A 21,180-nucleotide genomic window follows, 5' to 3' on the forward strand; every position below is an offset into this window, starting at 1 on the left:
ATGCAAATTGTTTCCTGACATCCAGGGAAACATTCTGCATGCTTTATTTAAGAGCCTGTCATTGTTGCTACCTTGCAGCCTCTTTCACTCTTCTTTTTCATTCCTCAGGTCCTGTGCTAAGGTTGCAGCATTCCAGAGCTTTTCAAGGCAGAAATTATTACATGATGCCCTTCATTATGGGAAGCACTAAATCAAAACACCATCAAAGCACTGAGTAAGTATGTCCATCAAGTTCTAAAAATACCTCATTATTTCAGATCCAGTCCCAACAGGAGGCATCCTCCTGTCTTGGTTAAAATATACTTCTGTCTAAATACTTCATCTGTATGACATGTTTGTGGTGGCAAGAGCAGAAGGGAGTAAAGAGGATCCAATAGAACTAAATATGGTCCCTGTGGTCTATTAACAACTGGTAGTTTAAATTTAGGTGAGATCATTAATTACCTCTATAGAACTGTGAAGAAAAATGCAATGAGAATGAGAAGGATCAGTTCTATTGACTTACTAAAAATGTAAAAATTTCTGACAAGAGGTTGTCCCTGAACACTCTGTAGCCAGTCAGGAAAAGTAAGAAATCAGGTTTGTAACACTGGTATTGCACATTCTGTGCCATGTGGTATATTACATATTGTTGGAACATTAAAGTCACCACTTCCACAGCTTGACCACTACTAGTAATGCATTAACTTTTTCAGGCTCGATTTTCTGTAGCTTTTAAAAAGTAAGATACAGGAAAAGACTTATAATTATTATGGTGACAGTCCTATGCTTTAGAATGTGACTGTGCCACTCGAAGCTCCTGTCTGAGAAAAGTCCCCTACCAAGAAAACCTTCAGGACCCGAATCCTCAGTGCTAGAAGTGAATTTGTGGGTTATTTTTCTGTTTTGAAGCATGGGAAGTTTACTAAAATACATTTTACAGTGCTGCCAGAATTGGCTTTCTGCTTCATTAATCTGAGAAGCTGAAACACATTTGCCTGCAGGCAATGAGGGAGCAGGTGCTGCACCAGGTTAGGCATCAATCAGTTATGAAGATACCGGTCATTGAAAAAAGAAAAGCCTTGTTAAATAAGTGGCCAGTAGAGCTAATTGGTTACTCCATGCTAATTGCCTGAGAATCTCCCACTGAAAGGGCTGCACTTTTGACTGCAGCACAAATCACTTCCATATGCAGTGAAATCTGTAGTGAAGTGTCTGCTCTAGTTCTCAGGAGCCTGCCCTGCTGCAGTGGTGTGAATGAAAACAGAGCTGTTATCTTAGGCTGAAATTGTTCTGTCATTGCAGATTTCAGGTCAGACAAAGGACGAAAACCAAAACCTCTGTTACCTTCAGCAGGGATTTTTTTTAATTACTATTTTTTCATAAAACTACCTTCCATTAAAAAAACTTATGTATAATTTGGCATAACTATTTTGGCCACAGAAGACTTGAAATGCAGCTCTGAAGCACAAGTGTGTGGACCATCAAAGAAATCACAGAAATCCTCATTCTGAGTCCTTGAATGCTGCAAAAAGTGGATTTCTTAAGACTAACATTTCTATTTGTATTCTCTACGGCAGATTTGAAAGGTGCTTGAGGAAATGTTTCTGTTTTCAGATGCTCACAGTGTCAGAAAAATGCAACAGATACCTGGAAAACAGGGACTTCAAGGTTCTTTCTACATCCTTGGAATTTTATTTGAGAAGCTCTTCCAAGTCCAGGAAGGCTGCTGGCAGTGTGAGCTGTCTGCAGTTCTGAGAGGGAAACCCTTGGGCAGCTCATTCCTTTGCAAACAGGTACCACATTTTCCCAAGCTGTGCCCAGACAGTTTTCCAACATCTGGAAATGCACAACCAAGTGATTTTCCTCAGGGTAATTTAACTGACAGAGCAACCAGGGGGCAGACAAGGGGAGCAGCCTGAGCCAAGTGCAATGGCAAGCAAGCAACAGGTGGACCCTTGGTGCCTTCTTACAGTTACCAACTCAAATTCTACATTTTGGACCATTTGCAGATGTTAATTCTCCTTTTTATTTTGCAATAATCCCTGAGATTTTCAAATCCAGTTTTTTCGTAGCATAAAAAAAATGAAATGAGACTTAGGCAAAGTTGCTACACTTCACATATAAGTGAGGAAGTTCTTCTCTCCTGCAAACTCAACTGCACAGGAGCAACATGTTAGTTCCCAACATCTGCTAAGGGAATACAGCTCAGTCTTATGTTACATTAACCTAAAAATCATTAAGCCACAGGAGGTGGCCATTTGATTTTAAGAACACTCTGCAACTGCTGCTTACAATGCAGTGACTGTTGGTACCACCTCCCAGCTGGCCATCAGTGTGTTTTAAAGCTCTGCTATTCCTGGTTATTGCTGTGTAGTCATCCACAGGAGTTGTCAATTAGCTTGATTCCTCCTCCTTGTCCTGGCATTGTGTGATGCTGGAGAAGGGAATGATCTGCATCAAAGAGGTTTTGTTCTCCATTTACTGGTCTTTGCACCAACAGTTGCACCAACATCACGGTCACCAGTTTGAACTCTTAGGAATTTCCTCGTGCATCCAACAGAGTTAAACCCATTAACTCTACAGTACTCTGCCTTGGGGAGGCCACACCTTGGGTGTTGTGTTCAGTTCTGGGCCCCTCAGTTCAGGAAAGAGATTGAGGGGCTGGAGCGGGGCCAGAGAAGAGCAACGAGGCTGGAGAAGGGACTGGAGCACAAGTGCTGTGGGGAGAGGCTGAGGGAGCTGGGGGTGTTTAGCCTGGAGAAGAGGAGGCTCAGAGGTGACCTCATCACTGTCTAGAACTGCCTGAAGGGAAGTTCTGGCCAGGTGGGGGTTGGTCTCTTCTCCCAGGCACTCAGCAATAGGACAAGGGGGCACGATGGGCTCAAGCTCTGCCAGGGGAAATTGGAGAGCAGAAAAAAATTCTTTCCAGGGAGAGTGCTCAGGCATTGGAATGGGCTGCCCAGAGAGGGGGTGGATTCCCCATCCCTGGAGGTTTTTAAACTGAGCTTGGCCGTGGCACTGAGTGCCATGATCTGGTAAAGGGACTGGAGTTGGACCAAGGGTTGGACTTGATGATCTCAGAGGTCTTTTCCAACCCAATCCATTCCATGATACACAGCAATTAGATTGTGGCTAAATACATCTGTGTACCAGAAGGTTTAAGTGTAGTTCAATCAGGTGCTGCCCAGAGTACCAGGGCAGGACAGGCAGATTTTCAGTGCAGCCCATTTTAAAGTGGTGTTAAAAATTTCAGCTTGATATCAAATTCTTTGCCTCCTAAGATGCTGCCACCAGTGAATAAATGAACAAACAATTTAAATTCATTATTGCCATCCCAGTACTCCAACTGCAAAAGCTCTGAGGCAGAATGCCTGCTGGGGGAACTGTGTTGGGCACCTCCTTGGAATGATGCTCTGCAACTGCCACCACCACTCTGATTAAGACTGACATCTGAATGTAGTTAATTGAAATTATGCTCTTCCTTTTGCAGGAAAAAAAGGTAAAAATTTAATACATTCTCCACAAATGCTCCCCCTCAGATGTCTAATTACATCCTTTATATAAAGATGTCCTTAAGAGGAAAAGAAAAACAACCTGCCTGCAAAAGCATTCTGCTGACAACAAGCATTTTCCCTGGCAAGTTCCAGCTTTGCCATTAGGAAAATGCTGCATCTCAATTACTGCTAATTCTAAAGATGAGCTTGATAAGAACTTCTAAAATCCCATTTTAATTGAATTTTTAGTATTCTAAAATATTTCAATGTAAAACAGTGTGTACTGGGAGGCAGAGAATAATTCCCTGTTGTAAAGCTGCACTGGAACCCCAGACCTGAAGAAGTTGGGTGACTCTGCAGGCAGTGTTGCTGCATTTCAGTGTCCTGGTCTGATTTATGTCCTGTGGTGCCAGCACAGTGTAGGGAGATGCAGGTCCCTGTTAAACACAGGAGCAAACAGCAACAAATGGATTCAGTGTTTGCTGCAGAGTTACTCAGGAGTTACAAACTCCTTCACAACAACTGCATAGGAAATCAAATGGACTCGATGGACAAACAGTGCAAACAAAACAGAATGCAACAGGGTATCAACCCAAACTCCTGAGAAAGGAGCTAAATTACTTACCTTAAATTCTAGAGAAGGCTCTTAAGAAAGAGCAATGCCCATATTCTCAGCGTGTTCCTTACAGAAGAATCCCTTCACTAACGAGACAGAGGCACAATTTCACCAAGAAAGGAGGTGTTTGTGCTTTACTTTTCACCACCAAATGCTATTCCCAGTCACACTGTTACTATGGAGTAGCTTCATTAACAAATGAGGGAGTGATACATCCTCTCTCCATTAGAAACACGTGGGGAAAAGAATGTTTGCCATGTGGTGAGAAGGAAAACAAAAAACTGGTGAGGAAGTAAATGCTTGATCTTCCTGAGTATCTCAGCAAAAAGGCAAAGGCTGAACTGGCTTCTGTTCATGTCCAACATATCATAACTTCAGTGTCTTAAATAAAATTGTATTTGTTTCTCCAAGATCACCAAACATGGTCAAAATAAACTGCATTCAATCATATGGAAATAGCAACTAAAAAGTGACTTGATTAAACACTGTATAACCTTTTTTTTTGTGAGCTTTACAAGGTTAAAAAAAAAGAGGAGGAAAGAAAACTTAATACTTGACTTTTCACAGCTGACATCAATTAACTGATGTATAAATTCCTCACAGTCTGGATGTTCCTGAAGGTGGAATTAAACCAAGGCATTCCAAGCTGAAAGAGATGCAATAATGCCAAGGTCATGGGTTCAATCCCCTGTGTGGGCCATTGACTTAAGAGTTGGACTCGATGATCCTTGTGGGTCCCTTCCAGCTCAGAACAGTCTGGGATTCTCAGAGATACAGATGATACAGGACTCTTCTGCCTCAGCAAAGGACAAGTTACTAAGAACAGTTTAATGTGCTTTTGAAACTAACCATGTTCAGGGCTACAAAGCCACACTCTGAGTACATGAAAAGCTTAACACTCATGGTTTGAAAACTAAGCTAATGGTTTTGTTTAACAAAGTTTTCACACTCTACCTTGGCTTAAAAGCCAAAAATCAACAAACAAATAATGGTAAGTTCAACAAAAATTTATTGAACTACTGCAGGCTTAACATGGCAAGTTAAGATCCTGCCTGCAGCTGGAACTATTTCCTTTTTATTTCAGATTATGATGTTCACTGCCGGGTTTAGGGAGGGATCTCCCATGTAAAGGCAAACTCTAAAAAAACAACTCATTGTTTTCCTCTCCAGTATAAAAATATAACATGCACACACACAACACAACTCTCCTGGCAGTGACTCCTGCCATAAAAAAATAACTGCAGAATACTGTACAGATTAAAAAACATCAACTGTGTAACAGAACCTGTCACTCATTCTGTACTGCTCTATCAGGTGGACCCAAAAGGAACATTTCATTTATTTAATCCTGATGTTTTATGTGCCCCTTAGGCTTAAATGGCCACCAAACAGACCTGTTACTATAATCCAGAAATGTCTAACACTGATCCAAAGACATATTTTTAAACACAATATTTTTAAACACAAAAGGAAACAATTACAGAAATAAGTTTGTGACTCGAGTTGGTTCAACAAATTCATCTTTTCCCAAAACCAATACAATGTTTCCTGAGGTGGCTGAAAGTCACATTTTGACATCATGTCACACTGCAATTAACAAAACTGACTATGCACAAACCCACAGGTTAATTACAGCACACAAGAACATCTACAGCAGTCACCTAAATCACTGGTACTGTTTGTGTTAACGTGTACACCTTAACAAAAGTCCTAGAATATTCTTTACACGTTGCAAAAAAAGGATTTACAAAACTTTGTATTTTTTTTCCAAGGTATTTCATTCTGAAAATGTTGAAACATAAAAAAATACCACTTCCTGGAGGGCTTTGCAATAAAAGGCTGGCATGGGAGAGGTCAGTCCATGGAAACCTGTGTTAACAGTCGTGCATTGGTCGCTGGTGATTAAAGAACTCTCTGTTCTTCAAAGCTGGTAGGCACTTCCACAGAGCCAGAAATTAAGGGTTCCTACCACTCCTTTTCTGTCCCACACATAAAAATATCCAATGCCATAAAAAAAGGGAGGATAAAAGGGTGGATGTGATCCAATAAAAGCACTGTCTCATGTCTTGTTTATTGTTCATCCTGGGTAGGTGTTAAGAGTTTGTCCCACAGTCCTCCTGACAGGATGGAGGTATTTGGCCTTTCCAGGGTTAGCTGAAATACCTGCCCTTTTTGCCAGTGTATGTTGTTTGCTCACTGCTGTACTGCTGGTTTATGGCTGTGACAGAGACGGGCTCCAGGCCAGCCCAGGGGTCCTCCAGCATGGAAGGTCTGTAATAGTTTTCCACATCATTGGACACTCTTTTCTCTCTGCCATGCGCTGTGCCAAACGGGGTGGATGTCCTGGGGGAGCCCTTGGGGAGAAAACCAGCAGGGAAAGACACATTTAATACACTAATTCAAACTAAAAAATAAAGTTTCTGCTGTAACAGAACTTTGAGGCTGGTTATAAATGATAATTACTGTGCCTCACTTGCATCTTCCCCAGAAAATATTAACTTTATTACACATTTAATTGCAAATAATGAACCTCTGCCAGGGGAAATTAAAGTTGGAGATCAGAAACAAATTCTTTCTAGAGAGAGTAATCAGGCATTGGAATGGGCTGCCCAGAGAGGGGGTGGATTCCCCATCCCTGGAGGTTTTTAACCTGAGATTGGCCGTGGCACTGAGTGCCATGATCTGGTAAAGGGACTGGAGTTGGACCAAGGGTTGGACTTGATGATCTCAGAGATCTCTTCCAACCCAACTGATTCTGTGATCCCAACAGGTGCTCTCATTTCTGCTTACAGGAGCCTCAGCTCAATTGCCTTTAATTAGCACTCCTTTTCTCTGGCCTGGAAAGCTGTGGGTGTGGACAGGGCAAAGCAAACGCATGGAGTGCCTCACCCACCACTGGATGGAAGGAAACTCATCAAAGGGAGGCATGTACAGGAAAAAGAGGTTTTGCTGCAGTTTTGGGCACTGCTTCATTCTCTCCCCACCTTCACACCCTGAAGGAGAAAGATGCCCTGTGCCACCCACTGACCCAAAGTCTAACCAAGAGGCTCCCAGGCCATAAATTTAGCACTGAGACATTTGAAATAGGTCTGAGAGCCCAGAGCCAACATTTTGTAGAGATAAAGCCAAGATTTCCCAAGTTTGACAGGCCATGCCACTGAACAAAGAAAGGCAGAAGTCCAGCTGTGATGAAGATGCTTCAACACCACCCGAGGGATGAAGTCAGGAGAGCACCACCCAAATTCCAAGCCAAACTTAAAGCTCCACCAAAAGGAAAGATTTCACCCAGTCATTAATATGGAAATTAGAAAGGCAGTTAAATGCCCCCCTGACACTCGATCCCGTCAGATCTTGGAGGCTCAGCCGGATCAGCCCCAGTTGGTACTGGGATGGGAGACCTCCTGGGAATACCAGGGGCTGGAGGTTCCAGTCCCAAGGACTTCACTGTCACCTGGACATGGCAAATGCACCTCAGGAGTTAAACAGTGGGGTCAGTTCCTGTGCACGCTGTGCCTCACCTAAACAATCCACTGCACAGGCTGGAAGGGCACGTGGGGAGAGCCCTTCCCAAATCCTCGTTCCCGAAGCCTGGCCATCATCATCATTATCAGGTGTAACCATGACCCCCAAACTGTGTAAACAGCTCATTTTACACAAACAAGCCAGGCAAGTTTCTGCCCAGTACGAACTGGCTTTGCCTCCAACGTTGTTAATAAACCCCTTTGCTGCTAAAAGAACAGAAAGCCCCTCAGCAGTTATTTATTTGGAGGCTGTTCTGGCTCCCCCCATCCCATCCCTCCCATCCCGCCCGTACCTGGCAGTGCCGCTGGAAGCCCCCGGGCGAGCTCCTGCGGGGCGGCGGGGGCAGCGGGCCGGCCACAGCGGGGCCGTAGGGGCCCGGGTAGCGGGGGCTGCCGCCGCGGGGCCGCCGCGGGGTGTGCGGGCCCGGGGAGGCGCTGCCGAGGCGGGCCGGGCCGGGGGAGCCGCGGGGGGACAGGCCGGGCCACGGCCCGCGGGGCGGCGTGTGCAGCGGGCTGCCGAACCCCCGCGGGGACGGCCCGCCGCCCGCAGGGGGGCTCCGGAACCCGCCCGCCGCGTAGGGCGGCGTAGGAGCGCGGAACCCCGGCCGGTACATGCCGGGAAGAGCCGGGAATTACCGGGAATAAAGGCCCGGACAGGTCAACAATGGCGGAGACTCCAACCCGGCCCGGCGCGGCGCACCCGCTTCTCCCTTCCCCTTGCCACGCCCCTTCCCGCCGCTCGGCACGAAGGTTCCGGCCGCACAGCGTTCCGGCCAGGAGAGGCAAGGCTGTCCATCCCAGGAGATGCCAGGCCTGTCCATCCCAGGAGATGCAAGGCCTGTCCATCCCGGGAGAGGCGCGGCCCGTACATCCCGGGAGAGGCAGACCTGTCCACCCCAGCGGGAAGCAGGAGGGTGGGATTAGGCTCCGCAGCGCCCGGCCCCAGAGATGCGGTGCGTGTTGCAGCCGGAGCGGAGTCACCGGCGCTGCAGCCCCGGCGCTGAGGGGAGGGCGAGGCTGAGAAACGTCAGAGAAATTAAATAAACGCTGCGGAGCAAGGCGGGGATTCACCTCATATCTCAGACAGGCTCCACACAGGCTGATTCGAGAGCCTACCTTCTGCCGGGTTTTAATACGTCAGCGTGAAAACAGGCCGAGTGGCAGCGCGCGTTTAAAGAGCACGTCGGTGCGAAGGGTCTGGTTTAAAATCAGGTCGAGTTCCGTGGCCTGGTGGCTCTGGCAGAGACTTCACAAAACTCTGGTAAAGACTCACCCAAACCCCTGGTAAAGACTCACATAAACCCCTAGTAAAGACACACAAACCCCCAGAAATTGGTAAAGACTCACACAAACCCCTGGTAAAGACTCCACAAACTCCTGGAACAGACTCACACAAACCCCTGGTAAAGACTCACATAAACCCCTGGTAGACTCACAAACCCCTGGTAAAGACTCACAAACCCCTGGTAAAGACTCACAAACCCCTGGTAAAGACTCACACAAACCCCTGGTAAAAACTCACCCAAACCCCCAGGAAAGACTCGCACAAACCCCTGGTAAAGACTCACAAACCCCTGGTAAGGGCTCACCCAAACCCCCAGGAAAGACTCACACAAACCCCTGGTAAAGACTCACACAAACCCCTGGTAGAGTCACACAAACCCCTGGTAGAGTCACACAAACCCCTGGTAAAGACTCACACAACCCCCCAGAAATTGGTAAAGACTCACACAAACCCCTGGTAAAGAGTCACCCAAACTCCCAGAAATTGGTAAAGACTCACCCAAACCCTTGGCAAAGAGTCACACAACCCCCATGTAAAGATTCACACAAACCCCTCGTAAAGACTCACACAACCCCCCAGAAATTGATAAAGACTCACACAAACCCCTGGTAAAGACACACATAAACCCCTGGTAAAAACTAACCCAAACCCCTGGTAAAGACTCACCCAAACCCCCAGAAAATGGTAAAGACTCACATAAACCGTTGATAAAGACACACAAACCTCTGGTAAAGACTCACATAAACCCTTGATAAAGACACACAAACCCCCATCAAAATGCTCTTGTGGAGGAGAAGCTCAGATTTAGCAACACAAAGTTGATTGAACAGTGTTATTGCCATTCCTCCTCTGCTCTCAGGGGTATTGATGCAAATCCTCTCAGGAGTATCAACACAGTAAGGTTTGGTTTTATTTATTTATTTTAACTTCCATTCATACAACAAAGCACTGCTCGGTTTTAGGGCGTTGCAACATATTGCAAAGAATTACAAAGAGCTTCCAGAACAGCACAGCACAGTTAACCATTAAAATAGGCAGAATGTTTCTGTGCTTTTTACCCCAGTCTTGTTTTTGTTTGGCTTTTAACAGGACTCGTTTGGGTTTGTTTGGGTTGTTTGTTTGGGTTGTTTGTTTCTTCAGCGGCAGCAACAAACTTAGTGAACTCAGCTCTCCACTGTTATAGAATCCGTGCAAAATGAGGCAACATCCTTTTAAGTGTAAAATGGAAAGGGACTAAACCTGCTCACTTAAGTGTTTTTGCTAATCCTTTAGTCTAGAAGACCATTTTTGTATCTGTAATTAGTATGGACATGAGGAATGTGATGTTTACACACGGCAGTTTATCGACACAAGTTACCAACCTGCCTGCTGGGTCTCAGCCCCAAAAAGCACAGGCTCATTTAAGGAAACCCTTCTCACACCCAGCTAATTAAAAATACACAGCGTTACCCACACGTGGGATAACTTTGCTGATTAATTTCCTCTCGTTGACAAATCCAAATTGCTTATAGGATTTGAAACATCCATGTCACACTTTTCATTATGCAGAGCATGCCCCCTCAGCAAACAAACCTGTCACACAGATTTTCTCCGTGTTCTTCAGCAGCATTTAAGCCTGTGTTATTTGTAACGCTCGTGTTCCAGCTGCCTAAAGTTTCAGCTACTCTTGAAATGCAGCTGCTGTCTTATCCTCACACCGTATTTCTCACAAATAAATGCCGACCCTCTGTGCAGGTTTTTTATCCTGTTACGTTGTTTCTCTAACAAACCTTTCCCTCTGTCCCGGTACAGGCTAAAAATAATCAGAGAGTGCTTCGCTCAGGGACGAATCGCTTTAAGGTCAGTTCACGCCAACCCTTGAAGACACAGCTTAGAGTGTGACATTGCACCTTCCGCGAAGGAGAACCGAGAGGAAGGACCCACCCCGTGCCAGGGAGCAGCGTCCAGTGTGGCCGCACACCTTGGTGAGCGCCCGAAAACCTTTCAGGGGCTCGTGGGTGGGTGAGAAGGGCATTTTCCGTCTATTCCACCTTGGCGATGTCTCGTGTGACAGTCCGCACGCCGAGCTGGAAGTGCAAGCTTGCGGCCATCGAGCAGCGGAATTGCTGCTGCAAACATCTGCAAGGCGCCTCCCTGCTTCATGAATCCAGCCGGGAATGCTGGAGAGGAGAGAGGGAGGGAGGGAAAGGGAGAGGGAGAAGGAGAGGATGGGAGAGGGAGAAGGATGGGAGAGGGAGAAGGAGAGAGAGGGAGAAGGAGAGAGAGGGGAGGATGGAAGCGGGAGGAGAGGAGGGGAGAGGGAGAAGGATTGGGAGAGGGAGAAGGAGAGGATGGGAGAGGGAAAAGGAGAGGGAGAAGGAGAGGGAGGAGAGGATGGCAGAGGGGGAAGGAGAGGGAGGAGAGGATGGGAGAGGGAGGAGAGGTTGGGAGACGGAGAAGGAGAGAGAGGGGAGGATGGAAGAGGGAGGAGAGAAGAGGGAGAGGGAGAAGGATTGGGAGAGGGAGAAGGAGAGGATGAGAAAGGGAGAAGGAGAGGGAGGAGAGGATGGGAGCGGGAGAGAAAGAAGGAGAGGGAGAACGGTCCCGTCGCTGCAGCGGAGGAGGGAACGCGGCGGAGCGGCACCAGCCCCGCACGCTTTGAGGCTGGCCAGGGTGCGGGAAGGGAAGAAGGGAAGAGGGAAGGGAAAGGGGAAGGGAAGGGGGTGGTGGCAGCGGCGCCTGCGCCGAGGCGGTTGGTGCTGGCTCCGGCGGAGATGCTGCGCGGCGCGCTGGGAAGCAGGAGCGGGTGTTGCGGACGGCTCTGGAGGAGCCTGCGGTCCGCAGCTGCCGTCGGCAGCACCGCAGCCCCGAGCGCCGCCTCCGCCTCCCCCGGCAGCGGCGGCGCTGCCCCGGCAGGTACCCGTGCCGTGCCGTGCCATCCTCCGCAGCCTCCCCTCTCGCCGCGTTGGGCGCCTCTGCCCGTGCGGTCTTGCCGGGAGCTGGGGCGGTGCGGGGCTCGGAGCCGCTTCGCTTTGCGCGGGAGGCGGGCGGGACGGACGCGGGACACCTGCGGGGCACCCAGCGGGGTATCCAGAGGGATCACCCAGCGGGATTACCCAGCGGGATTACCCTGCGGGACACCCAGCGGGATCACCCTGCCAGGCTCTGGAGGAGCACCCAGCGGGATCAATCCAAAGGGATCACCCAGCGGGATCTCCCAGCGGGGCACCCAGCGGGATCACCCTGCGGGGCACCCAGCGGGGTCACCCAACGGGCTCAATCCAGCGGGATCACCCATGGGGCTCACCCTGCGGGGCTCCCAGAGGGATCACCCTGCGGGATCACCCAATGGTATCACCCAGCGGGTTCACCATGCGGGGTCACCCATGTGACCATCCCGCAGGGTCACCGCGGCCGGACTCTGCCCTCGGCTCCGCTCCCCGGTGTCACAGAGCGTGTCGGCCCCCGGGGCAGGGGAGGTGCCAGATGCCCAGTGTCAGAGTCCAGGCCTGAGTTTTGCTTTCAAAGGTTATAAAAGTCTAACTTGGTACAGTTGTGCTTTTCTTTTTCTTTCTTTTTTTTTTTTATCTTCCTTAAGTGAAAGGAAATAAACCCAAGCTGCAACACATTAATCTTTCTCTGGCTTCACATTTCTCTGTTACTTAATAACATAGAAAAGTGGTCACAGTAGCATTGGGGACATACAACCAAAGGGAGCTTGCAGTTCTGTCTCTGACTAAATTGAAGCACCAAGAGTGTTGTGTTGGAGTGTACCCACTGATCGTGAATTAATCCATGGCAGTAATGGACTTGATTATGACTTACTGCACAAATAAAGTAAAAAAAATACTGATTGTGCAGTCAAAGTAGAGACAATAGACTTGAGGGGTCATGTCCTCTAGAATTGAATGTAGTTGGAATGGGATCTGTTCATTTGCATTGATGCAAAAATGTGTTAAGTGGCTCTCTTCTTCATGCCCTCTTCTGTCACTTAAAAGTATAGAAAGAAATCTTTTGGGAATATGACATGAAAATTAATTTCTCTTCTTTGCTGCTCACTCATATTGTTAGGTTAGACCAACCTTGGGACAGCCTACTGAGCTTAACTAAAGAGTATAAATCATATTGAGAGGGACTGGGTCGATTTGTTTTTCATCAAAGTTATTTATAAAAGATACATATGACAGTCCAATTCACAGTAAATTCAAGCATCATGGGAATCATGGGCTTTCATACAGGATGTGGTTAGAGCAGGGAGAGTGGATTTTTCTTTCACTCATCAAGTTACTGGAATAATTAAAAGCAAAAATTGAAGAGAAAATGTGAGATTGTGTAGTAGAAAATGTAGAGTTTAGCCAGAATTCCAACAAAAAACTCTATGGGAAAAGTTTAACTTTGGGTATGGCCCTGCTTTAAAAGTTAGTGGTGAAAGGAAAAAAACAAATCAACCAAAAAAACCCCAGGAGATGCTTCTAGTTAATAGTTATCAGTTCTGATCTCTGTGTCTGTCTGTGATGTGGTTTTGTTTCTTTCTGTTCCCACAGTAAATGGCACTCCTGTACTCAGGGTCAGTGTACTGGAACTGCTGGTTCTCTCACAGTTTATTGTAATGGTTTCAGCAAATCAGTGCCTTGCTGGAATGCAAATGTAGGTCCTAGATATTTTCTTTTGTGACCATCCGTGCTCTCCTAGTCTGAAGAAACTGACAAGTCTGTTCTCTTCCTCAGATTTTGAAAAGCAAACATTTTATCTTTTTCTTGCATTTCTTCATCATTGTGGACATCTGCTATTTATTGGCATTAAAAAAAATGACAATGGTCTATTTGCCTCCAAAGCAACAGTTGTGCTCTCCTATTCTGTTCCAATTATGGAAGAGTCCTAATCCATGACTCAAGTGTCAGATGATGCCATAATGTGAGTGATATGATAACTAGTCAGGGTGCATGAGTTTTAGTTATGCATAAGTACATATTTACAGCCTAATCCTAGCATTTTATAGGCTTCTCTGAGAAACATCTTTATGGATTCCTGCAACTCAGCTGCAGGTGGTGAACCTAAATATTGGCTCAGGATGAGACTGGGTGAGCCATTAAGTCATAAAGTGCAGCTCTAAAAGGAGTGGAAAGAATAGAGGAAGGTGAACCCTTTAAAAAAATAAAAAGAAAAAACCCCCAAAACAAGCCAACTCTGAAACTGTATTTATTTTTATTTTGGAGGAGTTATGCTCTTCAGTAAAACTGTTAGCATATTTTTGGTAAACAGAGTGATGTCCTGAACCTCATGGTGCACCTGGCTTGATAAGACTGAGTTACAGTGGAGGGACCGTGGTGTTCATCTGGCACAACTTTTCCAGCCCCAGGAACACATGGATGTGTGCAGCACTGAGGAGAGGTGGCAGCCTGAGGTTTTCCTAAAGGCTTCCAAAGTGCAGAACATGTGACCATTGTGGGATACACATTTTCAACGTGCTGCTTGGTCTGCATGTTGTGTTAAAACCCAAAACTTGTTAAACTGAAATATCCCTGGAGTAATTGATAATAATGCAGGAAAGTTTCGTGAGGATGTACAGTGGGATGCAGGTGTACTCATGGAGAGCAGTGCAGTTAATGAAAATATTTTAGCAGAAGCCTTGAATTCCTAGTGCTGCTTTTTGGGTTTTTATTTTGGTTGGTTCGATTAACAGAATATGCTGAGCTGGAAGGGACCTACAAGGATCATGGAGTCCAGCCCTCAGCCCTGCACAGGCCCATCCCCAGAGTCACTCCCTGTGCCCCACAGCATCATCCAAATGCTCCCGGAGCTCTGGCAACCTTGGGGCTGTGCCCACTGCCCTGGGGAGCCTGCTCAGTGCCCACCACCCTCTGGGGGAAGAGCCTTTTGCTGAGATCCAACCTGTCCCTGCCCTGACACAGCTCCAGCAAATCCCTGGGGGCTGACCCTGCCCTGACACATCTCCAGCCCATTCCCTGGGGGCTGACCCTGCCCTGACACAGCTCCAGGCCATTCCCTGGGGGCTGTCCCTGCCCTGACACATCTCCAGCCCATTCCCTGGGGGCTGTCCCTGCCCTGACATAGCTCCAGGCCATTCCCTGGGGGCTGTCCCTGCCCTGACACAGCTCCAGGCCATTCCCTGGGGGCTGTCCCTGCCCTGACACAGCTCCAGGCCATTCCCTGGGGGCTGTCCCTGGTCCCATAGAGCAGAGATCAGTGCCTGCCCCTCCTCTGCCCCTACCGAGGAAGTTGTACCTGCAATGAGGTCTCCCCTCAGTCTCCTCCTCTCCAGCTGAACACACCAAGTGCCCTCATCTGCTCCCCCTCCCCTCTATGTTTTACATCTTTCTCTGACTTGAACAAGCACAAAAAAGAGATGCTTACTCTAAGTTAGTATGTGTAATTTTTGTGATGTTACTGGCCAGGTGCTTTATTTTATTTTATTTTATTTTATTTTAGTTTAGTTTAGTTTAGTTTAGTTTAGTTTAGTTTCGTTTAGTTTAGTTTAATGTTATTTTATGTTATTTTATTTTATTTTTATGTTATTTTATTTTATTTTATTTTATTTTATTTTATTTTTTTATGTGTGTGTGTGTGTACGATATGAGACTACCTTCCAAATAGTGTGAAGTTACCATCCACACTAGTGGGTGATGAAATATTTGCATCCTAAGCCTGCAATTACAGACACTGAGTGAGAAGAAGGTCATCCAAGAAATAGTTGTCCAACCTGTGGTCTAGGCTGTGATATTGGTTGCTTTGTCTGTGATATTTATTGCCCTTGTTGGTTCTCAGAGCTGGTCATGTTGGAAGGGGTGAGGTAAAGGAGGAAACACTTGTGATTTCCTAGAAATTATCTTACATGTGCAGCTGCCATTGAAAGTTGGAGTATTTCCTTGGCTCCTATGTTCTGTCTTAAGCTTTGTAACCTTTATTTTCTTTTTTTGTTTGTTTTAATGGGGATTTATGTGTGTGTGTGATGCAAGTGGATAGGTCTACACAGGTCAAAACACTTTGTGAGGACACTGTGCTTCACACTGCTCTGCTGCTCCTTACTTGTGTCATTCTGGTGTTCCCTGCTCATGCTTTTATTTCATATTTCTTCAGATTAGTCTTTCAAAACTGTTTGAGTGTTTGTGGAAGGCACATACAAAAATACCTCTACGAAGTAGCTTTATTGTTGAATTGCTGGGTGGTTAAAATAGGTTCTGAAATGTCGTCCATAAGGTTTTCCAACTTCAAAAGGCTTTATTAATGTAATATACTTCTAATAATCAGCTCGTTCAGAAAACTCTATTATCCTTTATCTGGGGATGAGGGGAGAAGATGGGAGGTTGTCATAAAAACAGTGTTTCAGAAAACCAATGAGTAACACTCTTCAATTTTATTTCACTTTTTTTTTTAAGATAAGTCACTGTTTTCTGTTTCTTGTCAGGTGCAAATAATGTAAAGCCATTGGATGGTGTGAAAATTCTTGATTTAACAAGGTTTGTGTTTTGTCTAACTTGAAACAGTGTGTCTAGATGCAAATATTCTAATTGGAAAAACTAAAAAAACACCTTTTTTTAATATTGCAGGGTGCTTGCAGGGCCCTTTGCTACAATGAATTTGGGAGATCTGGGGGCTGAAGTTATCAAAGTGGAAAGACCAGGTAAGATTTCTATTTTAAATATAGTAAGAACATAGGCCAGTTTAACAAATAGTTATTGGTGTGTTTTAAGTAATATATGATTGAAAATGCAACACTGGAAACTTTTGAAAATATTTAGCCCGACAATACTCTGGGTAGGGGGTGATGGTGCCAGTTTGGTGCTAAGAAATATCTGCTTGGTGGTTTGCCTCATTTAGGAACTCACAATCTTCACCTCAGTCCCCCCTGAGCAAACATGTTGTGGATAATTTTAAACAGGAATACATCTGACTACTCAGGGTTAGATTACTGATAAAGTGACAGGCACTTTAATTTTGGGAACAGAAACTCCACCTTCTGTTTTTGTTTCTATTGCTACAAGGAAGAAGGGTAATAGGAGCATTTAAAATCAATATGTTGTTTCTTGGCACTGCTTTTATGTAGTAATATACAGATCTAGTTGGGTTCCAAGAATTCTGACTGGTAGATTACCAGGTGACCTGGCGTGTTATATCAACTTTCTCCTGAGAAAAATGTTAATATTCGAGTAGTGTCAAGTTGTTAATGAAACATTACTTTGTTGGAGAAAACTTTCTTAGTAATTGTGAAAAATAAACAGTTATTTTCTGCATGAGGGAGTTGTGTCTTTAAAGTCCATGAGTTGGTATTTCTGTATAGGTGGAGATGGGAGTTCACTGAAAAGGAGAATTTCTGAATTTGCATGAAAATCTTCATGCTGGTGCTCAAAGTGTCAGGTTAACAACCTTCAGGTGTGTGTTTTCAGATGCAGAAACTTCTGTAAACAGCCTTCAAGTGTCTGTTTTCAGATGCAGAAGCTTCAGTAGCTCTTTCTGAGCCTGAATGGACTCGGGGTAATTAGTTTATATTTTAATTTTGTGTATTTTTTGCTTTCTTTGTCCACTCAGCACGTGCACTTCTCATTCAAAATGTTGTTATGCATTGAGTAATGGTAAAATATGCTTCATTCTTACGTTTTGGCCACACTTTTTAGTTGGTGAGACTATACAAGAAGAAAAAAAAATTGCATGGCATTCTGGTTTGTTTTTTAGCAATACTCCCTTCATCTGGCTCTCAGTTTTATGCACCATTACACATCTCAGGCAGGTAATTATGCCATAGCAGCTGCACATTATGTTGCAATTTTTCCCTTGTACAAGTTTCCATATTTTAAGTTCCTGTCTTTTGGTATTATTAGTTTTGAAAAGAAGATAACTGAGATACTAAAGCGTGTTACATTCTCTATATTTTATAACATAACAATTTATAATAATTTATAAATTGAGATACACTTGAGATACTAAAGAAGATTACATTCCCTATATTTTATTGCAATAGGAAATACTGAAAATTTGGACATTTAATTAAGCACTGAATGTCTAAAGAAAGTTTTATCACATTGGTCATCCTTATTTACTGACCATTGTTATTAGTGTTGTCATTTTAGTGACAGGGCAAAGGTACATCAGGTTTTTAATATCAGATTAGACTGATGGTGTTGGCATTCCAACTATCTGGGTGGCAGGAATGGAGCAAAGTCAGTGATTAAATATGAAGCAATGGGTTTGAAGCTTTGCATTCCAGCAGCATGAATTTCTGGTTGTGACTGAAGGAGAAGGGCAGCCTCAGAATTTTAAGTTTCTAAACTTTAAGAATGTGAGTAATTTTCCCTTTCTGTGTCTCCTTTCACAGCAGAATTAACCCCAAAGGGGCAGTAGCTGCATGGGAAGTATTCCTGAAATGCTTTACTTAGAAGGACTGGAAGTACCAACACATACAAGATATTTCCTCGCCCCCCAACCTTCCTGATTGAACCAAAATAGTCTTTAGAGTACAAATCTGGATCTGGATAGACTTGAGAGATGGGATGATTCCAGTGGGATGAAGTTCAACAAGGCCAAGCACAGGTCCTGCCCGTTGGCCACACCAACCCCCTGCAGCGCTCCAGGCTGGGCACAGAGTGGCTGGAGAGCAGCCAGGCAGAGGGACCTGGGGGGACTGAGGGACAGGAAGCTCAACAGGAGCCAACAGTGTGCCCAGGTGGCCAAGAAGGCCAATGGGATCCTGGCCTGGATCAAAACTAGCGTGGCCAGCAGGCCCAGGGCAGTGACCCTTCCCCTGGACTCTGCCTTGGGAAGGCCACACCTTGAGTGTTGTGTTCAGTTCTGGGCCCCTCAGTTCAGGAAAGAGATTGAGGGGCTGGAGCGGGTCCAGAGAAGAGCAACGAGGCTGGAGAAGGGAGTGGAGCACAAGTGCTGTGGGGAGAGGCTGAGGGAGCTGGGGTTGTTTAGCCTGGAGAAGAGGAGGGTCAGAGGTGACCTCAGCACTGTCTAGAACTACCTGAAGGGAAGTTCTGGCCAGGTGGGGGTTGGTCTCTTCTCCCAGGCACTCAGCAATAGGACAAGGGGGCACGGGCTCAAGCTCTGCCAGGGGAAATTGAAGTTGGATATTGGAAAAAATTCTTTGCAGAGAGAGTAATCAGGCATTGGAATGGGCTGCCCAGAGAGGGGGTGGATTCCCCATCCCTGGAGGTTTTTAAAGTGAGATTGGCTGTGGCACTGAGTGCCATGATCTGGTAAAGGGACTGGAGTTGGACCACTTGATGATCTCAGAGGTCTTTTCCAACCCAGATGATTCTACGATTCTGTGATTCTATGAAATGCTGATAAGCAATTTGTGTGTTTGCAGCATTTCTGCTGCAGTTATCTCAAATGGCTTTGTGTTACCACAGTGCAGAGTTAGGGCAGTGGCTGCCCTGTGTGACACCAGGGGCTCTTCAGCTGGTTCCTGTGTCTGTGCCACTCTCAGTCTCTGTGTTGCCTCCCTGAGGGAACCTTCAGTCACGACCAGATGAAGTGTAGACATTGAAATGGATATGGGGATGTGCGTGCTTGTGGAGATTATATTTGAATTTAAATTTGACTTGAATTTTAGCTAAAATTCTTGGGTTTAATTCTAATTAAAACAGATTGCTAGTCTGTTTAGCTGGGCCATGATGTTTAAGAAAGGCTTAGTGACATCAGTGTCTGCAGCACCTTTACTGCTGGGTTGCCTTTCTCTAAGGCAGGATTTCTGCGAGAGCTGCAGTTGGGACACTGAACCAACTATAGCAAGTGCTTTTTTAAGCTGGTTCTGCACCATGCAGGTTAATTACTTGGTGTCTGCCAGGGGGACCTTGATGTTGTGTCGGGTGTGTTTCAGGAGTAGCTACTTTTAGGTGGTTTTTGATATAAATAACCAAAAATATCTGTTTTAAATTCATATTTGTTCTGTCTGGTAGATGAACCTCAGGTGACTTAAATGGGATGCTGGAGGAAAGCATTTTATTCTGTTTATTTTTTGGCAGTGTGATACTGGAAAACTATGACTATTTGATGGTATTTCTTTCAGGAGCTGGTGATGATACAAGAGCCTGGGGCCCACCTTTTGCTGGGACAGAAAGTGTTTATTTTCTCAGTGTCAATAGAAATAAAAAGGTAAATGGAGTGTGGAATTGAACATTAGCCTATGTTTCCTGTAAGTACATCTGAATATAAAACATTTCTTTGTTTGATTCTTAACATGTATAATGGAGCAATAGTTACATTGGACTTAAGTTATGATGAATAAATTTGATGAGAAATACCAGAAGTTCTTTTGAACAAGAGAGTCTGGAAATTTCTGGTGTGGTGCCGCGGGCAGCTGAGACAAATTGAAAAAGCAAAAGTGCTCCTGCCAGTCTTCAGCTGCTGGTACAAATTGACTGCAAATCACACCTGCTGACAATGAGGGTTAATTTAATTGGAGGATCAGTGTTTTCAGGTGCCTCAGCTTAGCTCTCCCTGGAGATGCAGGAGTGCTGGCATTACACCCCAGTGAGGCTGGCTAGAGTTGGCTTGTGAAACTTGGGAATTTAACATGAGGTTTCATGTCACACCTGAACTTTTTCACGGCTTTTTGCCACTGAAATCTGTTTCTGGTGCCCCCGTGTGCCCTTGCAGTGGCTGCTCCTGTGCAAACTCCCAGTGAGCAGACTGCAGTGCAGCTCCCAGAGCCACATGCACCAGCCTTGTTTTGGGGTTTGTCTGACCCAAATTTGGCTTTACCAATCCATTTTTTTCTCTTTTTACAAGAAGAGTTGGGGCTGTATGTTAAAGCTTACTTATCCAAATTAGCTGCAGTGTGACATTTGCCTGTTGGTTAAGTTTAGAATGGGCTTAAAATCACCAGAAGGGTTGTCACATAAGTTCCCTCTTGTATTTTTTTTTAATCCCCAGAGTATAGCTATCAACATGAAGGATGCAAGAGGAGCAAAGCTAATTAGAGAGGTAAGTTTTGATAGCATGCAAAGTGTGCCTATTTCGTTCACTTTTTCACACTGAAACTGTATGTCTTGTGCAATAAGTGGAATTTTTCTGGTAGTATTTTTTATTGGGAATATTGCATGAGATGGAAGTAGATTAAGTTTTCTGACACTTATTAGGTTTGTACAAGGTAATACATATGGAAATATTTAGAGTTTATAACTCAAGGATTCTGCTGCACCTTTTCTTTTTGCAAAACAGAACCATTTATTATTGATTTGCTAAAAAACTGTGTGTTTATCTTCTAAAAACTTTGGGAACAGAAACTGTCATTTGGAATAATTTTGCATGTTATAACACAGACACCTCTTTGGATGAACA

General features: G+C 45.3%; 3 protein-coding genes across 20 annotated transcripts in view; 2 read left to right on the forward strand and 1 right to left on the reverse strand.

Annotated features, from left to right (window-relative positions):
* The window catches only part of CDK13 (cyclin dependent kinase 13), a 54,536-nt gene extending 48,364 nt beyond the window's left edge, over positions 1–6,172 (forward strand). For 8 of the 10 annotated variants that reach the window (XM_071561577.1, XM_071561578.1, XM_071561574.1 and 5 more), the window contains one exon: positions 109–6,172. The gene's annotated coding sequence lies outside the window, so the exon portion shown is untranslated. The remainder of the gene's footprint in view (positions 1–108) is intronic. The other 2 variants (XM_071561576.1, XM_071561575.1) reach the window with 2 other exon arrangements.
* Positions 5,084–8,341, reverse strand: MPLKIP (M-phase specific PLK1 interacting protein). Its single transcript, XM_071561585.1, has 2 exons — positions 7,907–8,341; positions 5,084–6,446 (listed from the first exon to the last, which is right to left on the reverse strand). The coding sequence occupies exons 1-2, from the start codon at positions 8,225–8,227 to the stop codon at positions 6,243–6,245; spliced, it is 525 nt and encodes a 174-aa protein (XP_071417686.1). The 5' UTR covers positions 8,228–8,341; the 3' UTR covers positions 5,084–6,242.
* A 2,445-nt stretch (positions 8,342–10,786) lies between these two features.
* The window catches only part of SUGCT (succinyl-CoA:glutarate-CoA transferase), a 310,436-nt gene continuing 300,042 nt past the window's right edge, over positions 10,787–21,180 (forward strand). For 6 of the 9 annotated variants that reach the window (XM_071561586.1, XM_071561587.1, XM_071561588.1 and 3 more), the window contains exons 1-5: positions 11,612–11,793; positions 16,304–16,355; positions 16,446–16,519; positions 19,907–19,992; positions 20,773–20,823. In XM_071561586.1, the coding sequence (XP_071417687.1) occupies positions 11,652–11,793; positions 16,304–16,355; positions 16,446–16,519; positions 19,907–19,992; positions 20,773–20,823 (405 nt within the window). In that variant the 5' untranslated portion in view covers positions 11,612–11,651. Of the gene's footprint in view, positions 10,863–11,611; positions 11,794–16,303; positions 16,356–16,445; positions 16,520–19,906; positions 19,993–20,772; positions 20,824–21,180 lie in introns of those variants that run through there. The other 3 variants (XM_071561595.1, XM_071561593.1, XM_071561594.1) reach the window with 3 other exon arrangements.

This window comes from Pithys albifrons, chromosome 7, assembly GCF_047495875.1.
Source record: "Pithys albifrons albifrons isolate INPA30051 chromosome 7, PitAlb_v1, whole genome shotgun sequence".
NCBI lineage: Eukaryota > Metazoa > Chordata > Aves > Passeriformes > Thamnophilidae > Pithys > Pithys albifrons.